This window comes from Rhinichthys klamathensis, unplaced genomic scaffold, assembly GCF_029890125.1.
Source record: "Rhinichthys klamathensis goyatoka isolate OS25496 unplaced genomic scaffold, OSU_Roscu_1.1 h1tg000003l_1, whole genome shotgun sequence".
NCBI lineage: Eukaryota > Metazoa > Chordata > Actinopteri > Cypriniformes > Leuciscidae > Rhinichthys > Rhinichthys klamathensis.
Genome location: NW_026606556.1, coordinates 5,073,564 through 5,089,267, shown reverse-complemented (window position 1 = coordinate 5,089,267; position 15,704 = coordinate 5,073,564). Strand labels below are relative to the sequence as shown.

Genomic DNA, 15,704 nt, shown 5'->3' with positions numbered 1-15,704 from the left:
CTTTAATCAAAATAACTTCCCTTCCCTCTTGCATTTATGATGCGTTTACTGGCACGAGGGCGGGACAACCTGTCAATCATTGGATATCACAGAAATAGCAAACCACCACCCATAATCCAATCAATTCCTGATGGACAAAATAAAGTCCTGCCCTATGTTTTTCTGTTTTTTTTTTCATTCCGATATACATCACACAATAGGGAAGAAAAGATTGCAACTTCAGGCCCTGTTTACACCTGGTGTTTGAGATGTGTTTTGGTCGATCGGATCACAAGTAGACGAGGGAGACATTCCCATTTACATCTGGTGTTTTAATCCGACTCTTTGGTCCACTTTCAACCACTTCTGTCCTGCTTTCTTCGAGGAGAGGATCTATGGGCCTTTCAGATCTTTAATCTACTGGATGAAATAAGCTCACGCAATTTACATATGAACAATATGTAAGACCAGCCGAACGCTGTGAGTGTGTGTTAGAAATCAGGAATTGTGAGAGAACATTCAGTGCGTATGTACACACACATTTGTGCATGAAATGTGCGTACAGCCTAGCCTGGTTAAAACCAGACCATTCTCAGTTGTAACTGAGTTATGGTCTGGCAAAGCGTCATAGACAAATCATTTCCAGAGGGACGTCACCAACGGACGTCGCGGATAGACCTAAACCCAATCAGAGCGATGAAGGAGATGACGTATGCAGAGCGGCGGAGACACATCTCCGAGTGTTGTTCTTTGCTCGGTTTTTAACACAAAGGAAACGTTCAAATCGCTTAAAACAGACGCGATAGCTGATTCGAACCAGTGATGTTCGCCGGCGGCATCCATCTTTGTAATGTAGGCTACAAAATCTGCCTCAAAATCCCAGCGCTGTCGTCATCGTGTAAAGCCCGCCCCAACGTTTCTGATTGGTGCCTCGATTTCGACGGATTGGAAATGGGCTTGAATGAGCTCTTTGCCAGACTAACTTTCAGAGTAAATCTAAATTTGCCGGAAGTTGTCTGGGTTTTCCCAGGCTACGTACAGCCGATTTTAAGAACAAATCACGATTCACCAAAAACTTCGTAATAAAATGTATTCTATTTACGCAAAAATATAGGAACAACTGAAACCACACGTACACAAAAAGCACTTACTCACATGGTTTCCCATACATTCATTAATTTGTAGCGGCCCACCACAATATCAACGCTGACCGCCACGGATTGATTTTCAGATTTTTTTACTATTTAGTATGGGTAAAATTGTATTTTATTGTAGAGCTCTGCGCGCAGCTAGCTTGCGCGCTCCCTCTCTCTCTCAAACGAATGGCCCCTCCTCCTCGAGCACGGTCTGAATATGTGCATGCGTTGGAGGACGAAGATTCCAGAATCAATCCGGAGTTGAATGGTTAGTATAATGAACACTGTTGCACAACATAACTTTGAGAAGTTAGTCTATTGTAAACGCTGTCCCGCATTTCCATTACAGATTCGCGCAACATTTTTGCGATTTATTTTTCTAATATCGACTGATGTTAGGTTAGGTTGGCAAGGAAAGACCCTTATACAGTGAGCGGCATATATGAGGTGTTTTCTCACTCATTTCTGCTCCGAGGTCTTGATTGTGGCATTTCTTTGAGGTTTAGAAATATTTCTTTTTTGAATTGCCTGAAAAACCACCTCACGTGACCGTAAAACCTTTTTTTGCGATAAATGGGAGTTTTTGTGAAATTGACGTGTTCCCATTGAGCGTATTTTCAATTAGCAAATTCAATTTGCGCCATTTGAAGGGCAATGGAAATGCGGCTCGTAGACCCACCTTAGTTATTAGCAAGCACTTCAGGAGCCTAGCTAATAATTAGCTATGTTAACATGAGAATAACAGTTACAGCATACAAGACATAATGTTAACATGCTGTAAATAGCTGCTAGTTAATATCGACTGCCCGTACAAGTAGATAACGTTAATGTTAAGTATTTAATCATGACGCCGACTGTTTGCTCCCTCAATCCATATGTATTATGAAAAATATTTCCAAAGATTCAAACGGGCTCGTCCTGAGGAGCAAAGACAGTCAGAGGTAATAGCAAAGCAGAGAAACACATGTGGAAGCTTAATTTCCGACCATTGTAATAAGCCATGTTGGCTATTCAGTTAATTTATTTGGAATATTTCCAGGCTTCAATCAGCGATGCTTTAGCAGCTGAAGCAGCAAGAGAGGGTCAGGAGGAAGAGAGAGATGTAGGAGAGGAGGACTGCAGCCAACATGCTGCTGTGGGAGAACCAGCTAGGGTTGAAGCAATCGGTGAGATTAACAGCAAAAACCGAAAGGTGTAGAAGCAGGGCAGGTCAGAAAAGCAGATTTTTCAGGAAAAGCGGCCCCATTTCTATTTCTCTGTGACTTGTAGAAAGGACATCAGCAAGCAACAAGCACAGAAGCACTGGATTTGATCCAGAGTGGCTAAAGATGCCTCAATTTAAGACTTGGCTTTACCTCACACAGCATGGTAAATTTAATATCTGCATAATTTGTGCAATCATGAAACAATAATCAAAAATCATATTTTTTCCCTTTTTTTTTCAATTTTCTTTTGATTGCTCTGTTTTTTAGGAATGTTTTGTCGACTATGCAGACACCACAAACCTGCGCCTAAGAAAGGCTGCGCAAACAGAGCTTTTGTTGAGGTTGGAGCCGTTATATACAGAAAAGATTACTTGGAACGTCACATCACTACGGAGCACCACTAGGACAGCATCAGAAGCCAGGCATCTCTTGCCTCTGGTAGGTTCCAATTTCAAAAACAAGTATATAATCAAAGTCCTTTTAGGCAAGTCATGCCACTCGGCCGCCATCTTGGCAACGCCTCCGGGCAGCTGTTTCTGATGCTGAAAAGTTAGTTCATGCATTCATGACCTCGAGACTAGATTACTGTAATGCTTTATTAGCTGGTTGTCCTGCATCCTCAATAAACAAGCTACAGTTAGTGCAAAATGCAGCCGCTAGAGTTCTTACTAGATCAAGAAAATATGATCATATAACACCGATTTTATCATCTCTGCACTGGTTACCTATTAAGTTCCGTATCAATTACAAAGTACTACTACTGACCTATAAAGCCCTTAATGGTTTAGCTCCTATGTACTTAACGGACCTTCTTTCGCCCTACAATCCACCGCGTTCTCTAAGATCACTAAATTCAAGGCTTCTGGTCATTCCTAGGATATCGAAGTCCACGAAAGGAGGGAGGGCATTCTCGCATTTAGCTCCAAAACTCTGGAATAGCCTTCCCGATACGGTCCGATGCTCTGACTCGCTGATACAGTTTAAAACTAGACTAAAGACGTGTCTCTTTAGTCAAGCATTCACATAATGCTTACCTTTTAGTCCTCTGCTATGCCATACGGAACCGTTTGCCACTGAAACTGCTTAACGCACCAGTGGGGCTCGACAGCCTTATAGACAAACGGGTCGGTCCGTATGGTTGCGGTTGGGTTGCGGAGAGTTTGGGTTGCGGAGAGTTGTGAGATTATGGTTTTCTAACACCTACTCCCGTGTAATGGAAATCATTATGAACATCAGCTATGCTAATTATTTCCCATCTGCCTTTCTGCTGTTATCTCGGGACGCTTGTCCCGAGAAAAATGGCGTTCGTAGGCTCCAGTTTGGTATCCTGCCTCTCACGGGGATTTCGGATGCCTCAACGCCTGTGATGAGAAGACCAACGCCTGTGAAGAGACGACTCAACGCCTGCGAAGAGACGACTCAACGCCGGCGATATGTTATCCCCTAAATATTACATGATTAACTAAATGTATTTTTTCCAGGTACTCTCTGATATGCACTTACTGTAAAGCTTCTTTAAAACCCTATGATTGTTAGCCAGAGGAGAACTGGCCCCTGACTAGCCTGGGTTCTCCCAAGGTTTTTTTCTCCATCCAATCTGATGGAGTTTTGGTTCCTTGCCACTGTCGCCTTGCTTTTGGCTTGCTTAGTTGGGGATATTTAATATTCAACAATATTATTGAACTGTGTTGTACTACTTTCATGTTATCACTGTGAAGCTGCTTTGATGCAATCTGTATTGTGAAAAGCGCTATATAAATAAATGTGACTTGACTTGACTAACAAGACCAGGCTCCTATCTAAATGAATGGGCAGAGAGTCAGAACTGCACTTTCACTGGTCACCGGGACATAAAAACTGCTTGTATAGAAACAGCAGTAAGATATGATAAAAATTGCTGAAAAAGTTTGATGACTTTGCCCCAAAATAAGGTTTAAAAGGTATTTTTCCCCACAGGTTATACGTTTACTACGCACGCGCAAGGGTTCTCATCTCCGCTGTGGCAAACCTCAACTGTGCGCATGCGTCAGTGGAACCAGACGATAGGCTTACATGTTTCCCGGCTTGACTGTTAAAAGCAGACGATTGGCTTTCCAGCGGGAGGGGCGGGGCATGTGCAGACAACCGCCATCTTTGGCGGTACGGGTTTTCCCTATATAGTTGTATTGAGGATTGAGGAAGTGGAATGTCTCTATATAAATTGTCTCTGATATAATATAACTTTTACTTTTCAAATAGTTTTATAATAATTTTGTCACAGGCATCTCAGTCATAGACTTATTTGAGCCCACGGTTGTTTTGGAGCATGAGGCAGTCATTGGTGGGTTCAAGTGCCTTTACTGGCTCGTAAAAAATGAACTGGCCCACCACAAAAACTATCCAAAACTTTTGAGCCTGGCTGAGCTTCTAGGGTGCGACTACTTCAGGAAATTAAAGGTAAAGGTCACCTAGGCATTACTTAATATTAAATTTAATCTTTAAATTAATAAATAAGAGTTACAGTCCTTGTTCCCCTTTTCCCAATGTCAAGATTGACAAGAGGAATAACTATAGGTCTCATCGTATTATTGATGACATGCTTGAGGTCTTAGCAGAGGTCATAGAGGAGCCAATTCTCACCAGGATTAAATCATCACAGGCAATTAGCCTGGAAGTCGACGAGAGCACAGATGTGTCGATCGGCAGGCAACTTGATTTGCATGTCCGGTATGGGAACATTTATTTTGTTTGATGTCAATCCCATAAAGTGTGGGTGCTGTTAATGAACTGTGAATTATATTTGCCAATGATTTCTCACAGATTCATAGATAAAGAGGGACATGTGTTCAATCAGTTCCTGGATCGGGTCCCGGTTGCCGATGGCAAAGCAGACAGACACAGCTGTCAAGAATGTAATCTTGAAGAAAGGCCTCCCAACAGAGAAACTCTTTGGACTCGGGACTGACGCAGCAGCCGTTATGACGGGTAATTATTTTATGCTCATGTGAGATTGTTTTATTTTTGTATCCCATGATTGTCACTAAATCATTTTATTTATGTTCAGGGCGTGTGAATGGAGTTGCAAAGCAATTTACAGACAGTTTTCCAAAGATTGTGTCTATAGCTTGTGCTTCCCACAGATTGCCCCTTGCCTACAAGGACTCATCGAATGATGTAAGGTACATAGGCACTTTCAGGGACCACCTTCAAGAACTTCATTTATATTTTAGAAACAGTGCCAATCGTACTGCAACACTCAAAGCAGCATCCAGATCGTTGGGGGATGCAAATCGGCCTTAAAATCAGTGTGTCTGCTGGTCACCCTAAGAAGGCAAGTGGACAAGTGCAAAGAACGCAAACTTGGGTATTTGGACAGGGCAAAAGTTGAAATCCCATCTGGCTAGCGAGCTTCCCATAAAGTTTAGACATCAGGTTAATAGGCACCTAGGCGTCTTTTGTGGCTGTTTGAACTAGGGATGTGCACGAATATTCGATCTGTAATTATTATTGGAAAAATAAAATACTATTCGAATTTTACTACATTGCTTTGCTGCCCTTAAATGCAGTGAATCCATGATAAATCCCAAGCACTAACTCGCAGTTATAATTAAATGCACTGGGTGGCGCTGTGGAGTGTGTTAATAAGTTGTGTGTATTTGATCACATAATGGTGTCGTCTGCCTCGCGAAGTTTGGAATTACTTGAAAATGATCTTACTAAATGGAATTACTTTTGATCGAATTAATTTATTATGAGTTATAATATCATCAACACAATGAGAAATCACATGTCGAATGAGGAAAGATAGCTGTCCATCACTGCATTCACGACTGCAGGTAAGCGCAGCTGGACCCCGCGTGATCCGAAATGATAACTTATCTTATAGCAAAATGATTTTGAGACATATACTTCCTTTAGGTTTCGTTGAGGGAGACAGGTTTAAGAACAGAAAACGCAAAGTGCTGTTAGAAACTTAGAACACCGTTATCTTTGTGTCTCTGAAGCGTCTGTCAGCAAAGCGCCTTTTCTCCCTCGAGCATAAAATGCTGGCGGCGCCCCTGCATGTGGATATTGTTTTTCTTAATAAAAACGTGAAACAATATAAACACGATAATCATATGCTGACTCGTGTGTGTGTGTGTACGTTCTGTACGATATCTGGCGCAATCTGCTTTATTAGGCGTTTTTTTCCCGTTCGCGCTGCTTAAGCATGCTTTTATTAATGCTTTTGTTTTTTATATTTTTTGTTTACACAAAGGCCTACTGTTTAATGTTTTCAACTAAGAGAAAACGTTAACATATATTGTAAGCTTGTTGTGTATATTGCCTAATTGTAAGCTTGTTCAGAAATGGTGACAAAAACATGAAAAAAAATGTAACTTAAAAAATAATGTCTTTTTCGTTAAACGTCATTTAAATAAACGAATATTCGAATATTCGATTTTTATGAGCCCGAATATTCGAATGCAATATTTTTTAAAAAAATGCCCATCCCTAGTTTGAACACATTTGATCACATGAGCGTTTACACAAGGAAAGCAATCAGGTCGAATGCGTTTTCGACTACCTCTGGAAGTGGATGAAAGTGGACAAGCTCAAAACGTTCTAGACCCCGTTTACACCTGTATTTAGCGTCGTCCACTTGTGATCCGATCAACCAAAACGCTTCTTAATACTAGGTGTAAACAGGGCCTCAATTTCATCCCAAATTTAAGTAATTTTTTTCAAATATCAGTACTATGATACTTTACAGCAGCTCATCTTATCCAGCTCTGCCAATCATAATGGACCCAAAATCACATGACATCATCAGCAGAAAGTTCCATTCTTCATCTCCAAACTTTTTCATAAAAAAAAAAAAAATCATACTTTTTCATACTTTTACACTCCCTGATCCAACTTGGCTATATTTTTTCTCCATCAATAGTCTATATCAAGGGGTTTCAACAGGTCCGTGGAAAAGCAGTGCAAAAAAATATATAACAATAATACAAAAATTAACAAGGCTAATTAAATAAATAAACAAATACATTTGGTTAAAATAAATTGTGTTATTAAAAGTTAAAGGTGCATTGCGCAACATTTCATGTTAAAAATACCCGTTTTTCTAACCCATACATGCTTAAACAATTGCCTGATGGGCTGAATGAGCCCTTCTCTGATCACTGCGATTGCCTCTATAATCCTGTACAGTAAAATAAATAAGAGGGATTCGGGCCGGAACGTGATGCGCGTTCACGCTCCCCTGGCTATGTCTGGCAGGTTTGTGTATTCGCCGCCATTCTCCGTATTAGCGAAGACAACTCGAGCGACAAAACTTCAGTCAACTTTCGACAAAAGTAGAAGATGGATTCAAAAAGTTCATAAACCCCAACGCAAACTCCACGCAAGACAAAGACAGTAAGGCAGTTTCACTTGTCGCCAGAGTGGGGCAAAGTTCTGCAAAAACTCAGAGAGGTGCGCAATGCACCTTTAATAAAACATTGTAAGTGACATACAAATAGAATGTAATGTAATCAACATATTTAAAATATTGACTTTTCTATACTTAAATATATATATATATATATATATATTAGACATGTGCCGGTATTCGGTAATGCGATAAATCGCGGTAATGAATATGCACGATATTGTTATCGCGGGGACTTCGAAATACCGTGAAAAATAATAGATCCGAATTTAGATTTTTAGAACGCGCATCAGCTTATTTTCCATCAACAGCTTAAAAAACAATGCGTATGCTGCGCAAAACACGTGCGCACTTGATGTAAACAATCCCCACATCACATGTATAAGCACTGTGTGCATGCAGTGCGCACTCTAGTCTAATGTAAACAATCCTCACATGGAGAAGAAGCACGGCGGAAGGAGGAACGCTGCCGACTATTTATCCCCCGCATGGCTGCCAACTCTCACGCATTCAGCTTGAGACTCACGCAATTGACACTTTCACACGGTCTCGCGCCACACATCCATTTTCTCACCCAGAGAAAAATCGCGGAGCAAAGAGGACACCGACACCGACAGACTAGACAGAGCAGGTTACTTTTGATCTGAAAAAAATATCAGCTCTCAGGTTTTATAACGAAATTCAGACAATAAATACTGTTTTGGTGCTTGTAAATGTGACGTGACAGATCGCGCGCCTCAGTTCAAGTAAACAGATCATCTGTTACTTTTTATTAAAGATACAGTACAACCCACCGAAAGGTACGTACTTTCGCTTAATCAGTGTTTTTCAACCACGGAAAGAGGTCAATAACACTGCAGGAGAACAATTATGTCACAGAACGTTACATTTACCTCAGGAAAGCCATTTAATGTTAGTTGACTATAAGAAAATAGCTATAGAGAGGAGTATTTTGCTAAATATGTGCACTAAATTACATATTTTAATATATGTACTTGTCATTATATAATTGTTATTATAATGAAAATTACGGCATATTACATTTTTATATTTATATTATAATTATATTTATATTGTATGCATTATATTTAATTTCTCTCTGTATGTTTACAGCATTATGTGAGATATATTTTTTCTTGAGAAACATTTAAATGCAGGCTATCTACTGTAGCCTACCTAATATTTATCCAAATGAGTCAATATTGAATCAAGATTGAAATTAAATCCAAGAATTTAATTGAAATCATGAAAATTGTGTTAAGCAATAATACAAACAGTAGCCTCAGTAACCATGTAAACATTATAACATGTTGTCACTAAAAAATAAAATTTATGTTTTGACAATCACAATTACAGATTGTGATGCAAGTTTTTTTTAGATACCCCCAATCCGTCTGTTTCTCTTGTGCAATTAAAATATCGTGATAATACCGTATACCGTGATAAACGCTCAATCAATTAATCGCAGCATGAAAATTTGATACCGGCACATGCCTAATATATATATATATATGAAAGTCAATGGGGCCTGCCAACTGTTTGGTTACCCATATTGTCTTCAGCAGAAAAGAAATTCATACAGGATTGGAACAGCTTGAGGGTGAGTAAATGATGACATTATTTACATTTTTGGGTGAACTATCCCTTTAAGACTCGATCACAATCAGAATCATATTGCATGCATGCCTAAATCCAAACACTTGGCTTACGTTATTGCGAAGTGATTGGTCAGCGTGACATCAGATGATAAATGAGGACCCTAAAAAACTTACATGTACATCCATCTGTGGCACAAACTGAGGGTCTCTTGGGCCATACTGCTCCATTTGGTCGAACCCAGGATTCATCCCGTGGAAACCTGGTCCGCCTTCATATTCAGACGGGTGGAAGTTCGAGGGTCTCCCCATAAACTCAGGCGGGCAGAAATCAGGACGTCGATCATTAAACTCAGGCGGACAGAAGTCTGGAGGTCGTTCACAAAACTCCGGGGAACGGAACTGCGGTGCACAGTCAAGCTCTGGACGGTAGAACCGCGGTCCTTGTGGTCGGTTCCCAAACTCTGAGTGATGCTGGAAACGCGGATCAGGAGGACCGTCAAAAGCCTGGTGGTGGAACTCACGTCTGTCGGGAAAGTCCATCGGGGGGCAAGGCTCATTGTGCATCATGAATCCCTGTGTTTCATGCATAAACCGTCTGTCCCCTTCCATGTTATCCATCATCATCATTCTGGGGTTTTGGGGCCCGAAGTCGCGATGGGGCCCAGGGAACCTCTGTCCAGGTGGGCCCATCGGGCGGATAGGAGCAGGACCGCGGAACCCGCCGTGAGGAGGAGGAGGTGCTGCCATGCCATGCTGTGGTCTAGGTCCCATAGTCTGAACATTTCCCTGACTTTTCAAACGCTTGCGGTTTTTCCCCATTTTCCAACGGTTGGCGGCTAGTGACGTACAACAGCCACAAGTTTTACTCGGTGAGCCGCTAGCGGGCCAGACGAACCGTGTCACTAACACGTTAGTTCGCGCACACAACCATGCAGATGTAATACTGTTTACGTCGCATCAACGCAACAAATGAAAATAATAAAACTGTTTTAATATATTTGATTTCAGCTATGAGCTACTCATTTGACGCAAACTGACGCTCAATGGTCCACTGCACGGACTCACTTCTCCAAATACACACCACACACGCATAGAAACAATACAAATGGCCAGCGGATGTGACCCAACGGCTTCAAAATAAGAGTCCACCAAAGATGGCGTAAAACCTATGCGTAAAACAAAAAAGTACAAAAAAAGTCCTGATCTTCTGACGCAGCTGAATGAATGAATCAAATGAATGTTATTTATAAATGCGTATTTACCTATGTTCAGACTTAAGACATAAAAGCGTCTACTAAAGAAAACATATGTCGTATTTTAACGACTTTCAACTCAGTGGGAAATTTGCAATCATATATTTATATGGTTTAAATAAGCTTTAAAAAAATACATTTAGTTTAGTATTAAAAATTAATTACGAATATTCATTTTAAATATAGTTTCAATATTTTTTCTTTAAAATCTATATGGTGGCATGCAGAATCCACCAAAACGACTCTATGAAATCAGTGTCTTTCTTCTTCGTTTTTTTTAGGTTTAGATATACCAGGAGATTGAGACTAGCTCATATATACTGTAAGTGACAAACTTACCTGCGCTTTGTATCGATTATGCAAGGGAAAGGAAACATTTAGTCATTAGGACAAATAATTAAAATAATGCAATGTGTAGGTTGAATTCTGGATGATTGGGACACTTTTTCCAATTCATCTCGATGGCAAAAAGTGTCCCAATCAGTAAATGTATTACTAACACTAGCAGACAAGCAACTCTGGTCTGGCAAGTGAGTGGGACAAACATGGAATAATTAAAGGAAGGTTTGTAAGTGATATGGCTTGTCCTTCGAAACAAGACCTATTTTGGCCAAGTTACTTAAAAATGATAGCTAAAAGACTCATATTGTTTCAGAGAAAATCGATAATTACACTAAGTTACATGATTGACAAAAGTTTGTTACATTTAAGCCCCTTTAGGCTAAATATAAAGGCAAAAGACAGATGTAATTAGACTGATAAATACATAAATGTCCATACAGTAAAAAAACATTCCAAAAGAAGTGTATCATAGAAAATAATCATTAGATCATAATGATGACACTTTAATTTTTACGATGCTACCCAATAGTCAGCACATTTACATGCAGGACACTAATTTAAATATAAATATTACTATGCTTATCATGGGTCCAAGCACCATACGGTGACACAGTGGCCTTGTCTCTCAAAAATTATACAAGTCTTATAAAGACGCATCTCTTTAGCCAAGCATTCACATAATGCATATCATAACCTTGTACTCCAGTCAGATCAAATGCACATGATTACTTTGCTGGAAATATTACAAACAGCATAAGCCAATTACTTTCCATTTGTTTTTCTGCTTTATCTCGGGATGGTACGTCAGCTCCAGTTGACATTATATACTCATTATGTTCACATGTACTTGTAATAATTACTTCACTGATCTTATTGTTTCTGCCTAGAATATACATAATGTTAGCAAACTGCATGATTTGTATGTACATTTCTGATGCAGGGAGGAGATCCAGTCAGATGATTAAGTCAAATTGTATTTCTTAACAGCAGACAATCAAATAATAAATGAAGAGTACAATTAATTCATCCATAATCAGGATTAAAAGTTTAATAAAGAAACATAAAATGAACAGTTAAAATCACTTCTAATATTTCTAAGTAAAATATAATTAACAAATTGAGTTTTATATTTTCGAGATATTAAGATAAGTGTTTGAGAGATCTCTCTTTGAGAAGACAGGTTGCCAGAGGAGCAGGGGCTCGTCCAAGATGAGACACTCTTCCTCTTATGCAGATGCTTATCAGCACAGGGCTAAGTTCCTCTTACTATCGCATTGAGCAGACACTAAAGACAAAGAGATATCGTTATTTTGTGGTTTCACACCGTTGGAGGGGGGCCATACACACATTGTCTTGTACCCCAAATGTGTCAGAAAGTTTCTTAATACAAAACACTGTAAGGAACTTCTGGACAATATGTCTCTTCTGCAAGATGTTTAGCTAGCATCCGTTTAGCACTTTATTCTGAGATATTCGAGCACTTGTGGTCTGTCTATTGGAAACTTGCAGCCTTTTGGCCTCGTCTAAACAGCAAGTACAAAAGTTCACCCTAAGTCAATCAGCAACTTTTGAGGCATAAAGATTAATAAAAGAAAAGCATTAAACATACATTTCAAATGATAATAATGGTAAACACATCAAAAAGATAATAATGAGGAACACATCAACATGATAATAATGTTTCTTAAAATATGATTGATTACATTTGGTTATATGATATTTAAGATCTAAATGATTAAATGATAAAACATAAGCAAGAAGTATATATTTTTCTTTTTCTGCTTCATCAATTTCTGAAATACATAACTTGGACACAGTCCCCTGATAACAGATCACTCTAAATTGTAGTGTAGACACATGCATTTTCTGTAAAGCTGCTTTGAAACGATATGTATTGTGAAAAGCGCTACACAAATAAATGTGAATTGAATTGATAGTGTGAAGAATTTTTTCCCACTATAAAGCTTTTGTGCAATGGAAAGATTTCATGGATGTTAAAGGATCGTCAACCATCAATGCCAGTTAAGAATCATATTTTTAAGAATGTATGTGGAAATTTGTTGCAAAGACGTTGCAATATTTCTCCCTTTTACAGACCTGTAAAACTTATTTCAAATAAGTAGAAATACTTTCCCTTATTCAAATAAAATAACTAAATCACAAAGCGCAAATATTCAGTGACTCCTGCTGGCATGACCTGAGGCTTTAACAGTCTTGCAATCATACTTCACTTCAAACTCATACATGAGGAACCTATTTGTGATTTAAAAAAAAAAAAAAAAAAAAAAAAACATTTCAAAATCAAATAGCCTAAATATTAAATCAAGGAAATCTGCCCTTTGTGGATCTACTTGTAGTATCATCTTAAAAAATTAATTTTTTTTAACTCAACTTTAAAAATACAAGTGAAATAAAGCTTGTTTTGTTTGAATCTAATTACCTTGTTAGCATTATCTCAGGGAGGGTTCATTAAGAGCCACGCCCTAATCTGAGACGAATATAAATGAAGATCAGGTGGGGGGTTTGGTGTAGCTGCACAGGTGAGCTGGTCTCTTTCAGAAAAGTAATGGTTTATAACTTCTGGGAGCTTAGTTTGTGTTTTATATTTCCAGGGTTTGAAGGCTCACAATTAATTCCTACTTGCTGTGATACTCGAGCATAATGGTGAGATTATTGATTGTCACCTTCACTTTATTGTTACTGCTTAACCTCTTCACCGTGTGAATGTTGTGTGTTTGCTTGTTTTGGCCAAACCAGAGGGAGTGCATTTCCATACATATTGGTCAAGCAGGTGTCCAGATGGGTAACTCTTGCTGGGAGTTGTATTGCTTGGAGCACGGCTTCCAGCCAGATGGGACCATTGTTGGAGATGGCAGCTTATTGGCAGACTCCTCTTTTGGCACTTTCTTCAGTGAAACGGGTGCTGGGAAGCACGTTCCTCGTGCAATGTTCATTGATCTGGAGCCGACAGTTGTTGGTGAGACTGAACTCCATTCAGGCTTTTTATCTTATTCCTTTTCAAAACTTGTGTTGCTGTACTTCCAGTTTAGCTTATATCCTTATCTCTTTTGTTTGAAATGCAGATGAGATCCGCAACGGACACTATCGACAGCTGTACCACCCTGAGCAGCTCATCAGTGGCAAGGAGGATGCTGCCAATAATTATGCTCGTGGTCACTATACCATTGGCAAGGAGATCGTAGACTCTGTGCTCGACCGGATGCGCAAAATGGTGAGTTTTCACTCTTCAACTTTAAAGCTTGTTCATGGAATTGCAGATACTAATGTCCTTGTGTGTATTGCCATCGCACAGAAGTTTCTTTAATGTTCTTCACTCTTAGAAAAATGGATGTTTTAAGACTGAGAAGTTCTTTGGGAACCCAAAATGGTGGTTCTTTGGCATTTATTTTGAACACCTGTCACTCAAGTGTGTGGTGACCCTTTTTAAAGACCTCTGCAAGATTATTGGCAGTATTTGAATACCCACTTCTCCCTTTTCCCTCTGATTCCTCTCTAGGCGGACCAGTGCACCGGTCTGCAAGGGTTCCTGATCTTCCACAGTTTTGGTGGTGGAACCGGCTCTGGTTTCACTTCTCTGCTGATGGAGCGACTATCTGTCGATTACGGTAAAAAGTCAAAGTTGGAGTTTTCTGTATATCCTGCCCCGCAAGTCAGCACGGCTGTGGTTGAGCCCTACAACTCGATTCTCACGACCCACACCACTCTCGAGCACTCGGACTGTTCCTTCATGGTGGATAACGAAGCCATCTTCGACATCTGCAAGCGAAACCTCGATATCGAGCGCCCCTCATACACTAACCTGAACCGGCTCATCGCCCAGATTGTGTCCTCCATTACTGCGTCACTGCGCTTTGACGGCGCCCTAAATGTTGACCTCACGGAGTTCCAGACAAACCTGGTCCCGTACCCTCGCATTCACTTTCCACTGGTCACCTATGCCCCTATCATTTCAGCTGAAAAGGCCTACCATGAGCAACTCTCCGTACCGGAAATCACCAATTCCTGCTTCGAGCCAGCAAACCAGATGGTGAAGTGTGACCCTCGCCGGGGAAAATACATGGCCTGCTGTTTGCTGTACCGTGGTGATGTGGTTCCGAAAGATGTCAACGCCGCCATAGCCAACATCAAGACTCGGCGCTCCATCCAGTTTGTAGACTGGTGTCCTACTGGGTTTAAGGTGGGAATAAACTACCAGCCACCCACCGTTGTGCCAGGAGGGGATCTGTCCAAAGTGCAGAGAGCCGTGTGCATGCTAAGCAACACCACCGCCATCGCAGAGGCATGGGGACGCCTGGACCACAAGTTTGACCTGATGTACGCGAAGAGGGCTTTTGTTCACTGGTACGTGGGTGAAGGGATGGAGGAAGGGGAGTTCTCGGAGGCTCGGGAAGACATGGCTGCCCTGGAGAAAGACTATGAGGAGGTTGGTGCCGATTCCACTGAGGACTGTGGGGAGGAGGATGAAGAATATTGAAGATGATAAATGTGTTTGTAATTGAGTAAATAAATTTGAGAGCATTAGAAAACTTGTTGCTTCTCTGACTAGTTTTGCCTTCATGATGTACCTTCATGATTTTGTTCACACGTGGTTGCTTGTGTCCTTGGCATTTAGGGAACATAATTGAGCCGCAATTCAGCTGAAGTCACATTTCATAGTGGCGTGGGGTTCATGCATGCCAAATTATCGGGTTTGATTCAATGTAATAGTCAGTTACTTCCTTTATGGTTTCTAACCGCTTTAATAAAAAAAAAAAGCCTCAACTCATTCCAAAGAAATG

General features: G+C 40.2%; 2 protein-coding genes across 2 annotated transcripts in view; one reads left to right on the top strand and one right to left on the bottom strand.

Annotated features, from left to right (window-relative positions):
* Positions 1-10,129, bottom strand: part of si:dkeyp-121d4.3 (uncharacterized) — a 44,082-nt gene extending 33,953 nt beyond the window's left edge. The window contains exon 1 of the mRNA XM_056250412.1: positions 9,485-10,129. Coding sequence (XP_056106387.1) covers positions 9,485-10,129 — 645 coding nt within the window. The remainder of the gene's footprint in view (positions 1-9,484) is intronic.
* Positions 10,130-13,518: 3,389 nt separating this feature from the next.
* Positions 13,519-15,446, top strand: LOC130084542 (tubulin alpha-8 chain-like). Its single transcript, XM_056249984.1, has 4 exons — positions 13,519-13,569; positions 13,663-13,882; positions 13,989-14,137; positions 14,423-15,446. Exons 1-4 carry the CDS (start codon positions 13,567-13,569, stop codon positions 15,398-15,400), a joined length of 1,350 nt encoding a protein of 449 aa, XP_056105959.1. The 5' UTR covers positions 13,519-13,566; the 3' UTR covers positions 15,401-15,446.
* The last annotated feature ends 258 nt before the right edge of the window (positions 15,447-15,704 follow it).

What these genes read in the sequence shown, in the direction of transcription:
- LOC130084542 (XM_056249984.1), top strand. An exon ending in TCTGGAGCCGACAGTTGTTG is followed by an intron (nt 13,883 to 13,988) that starts GTGAGACTGAAC and finishes TTTGAAATGCAG; the next exon opens with ATGAGATCCGCAACGGACAC. An exon ending in TCGACCGGATGCGCAAAATG is followed by an intron (nt 14,138 to 14,422) that starts GTGAGTTTTCAC and finishes ATTCCTCTCTAG; the next exon opens with GCGGACCAGTGCACCGGTCT.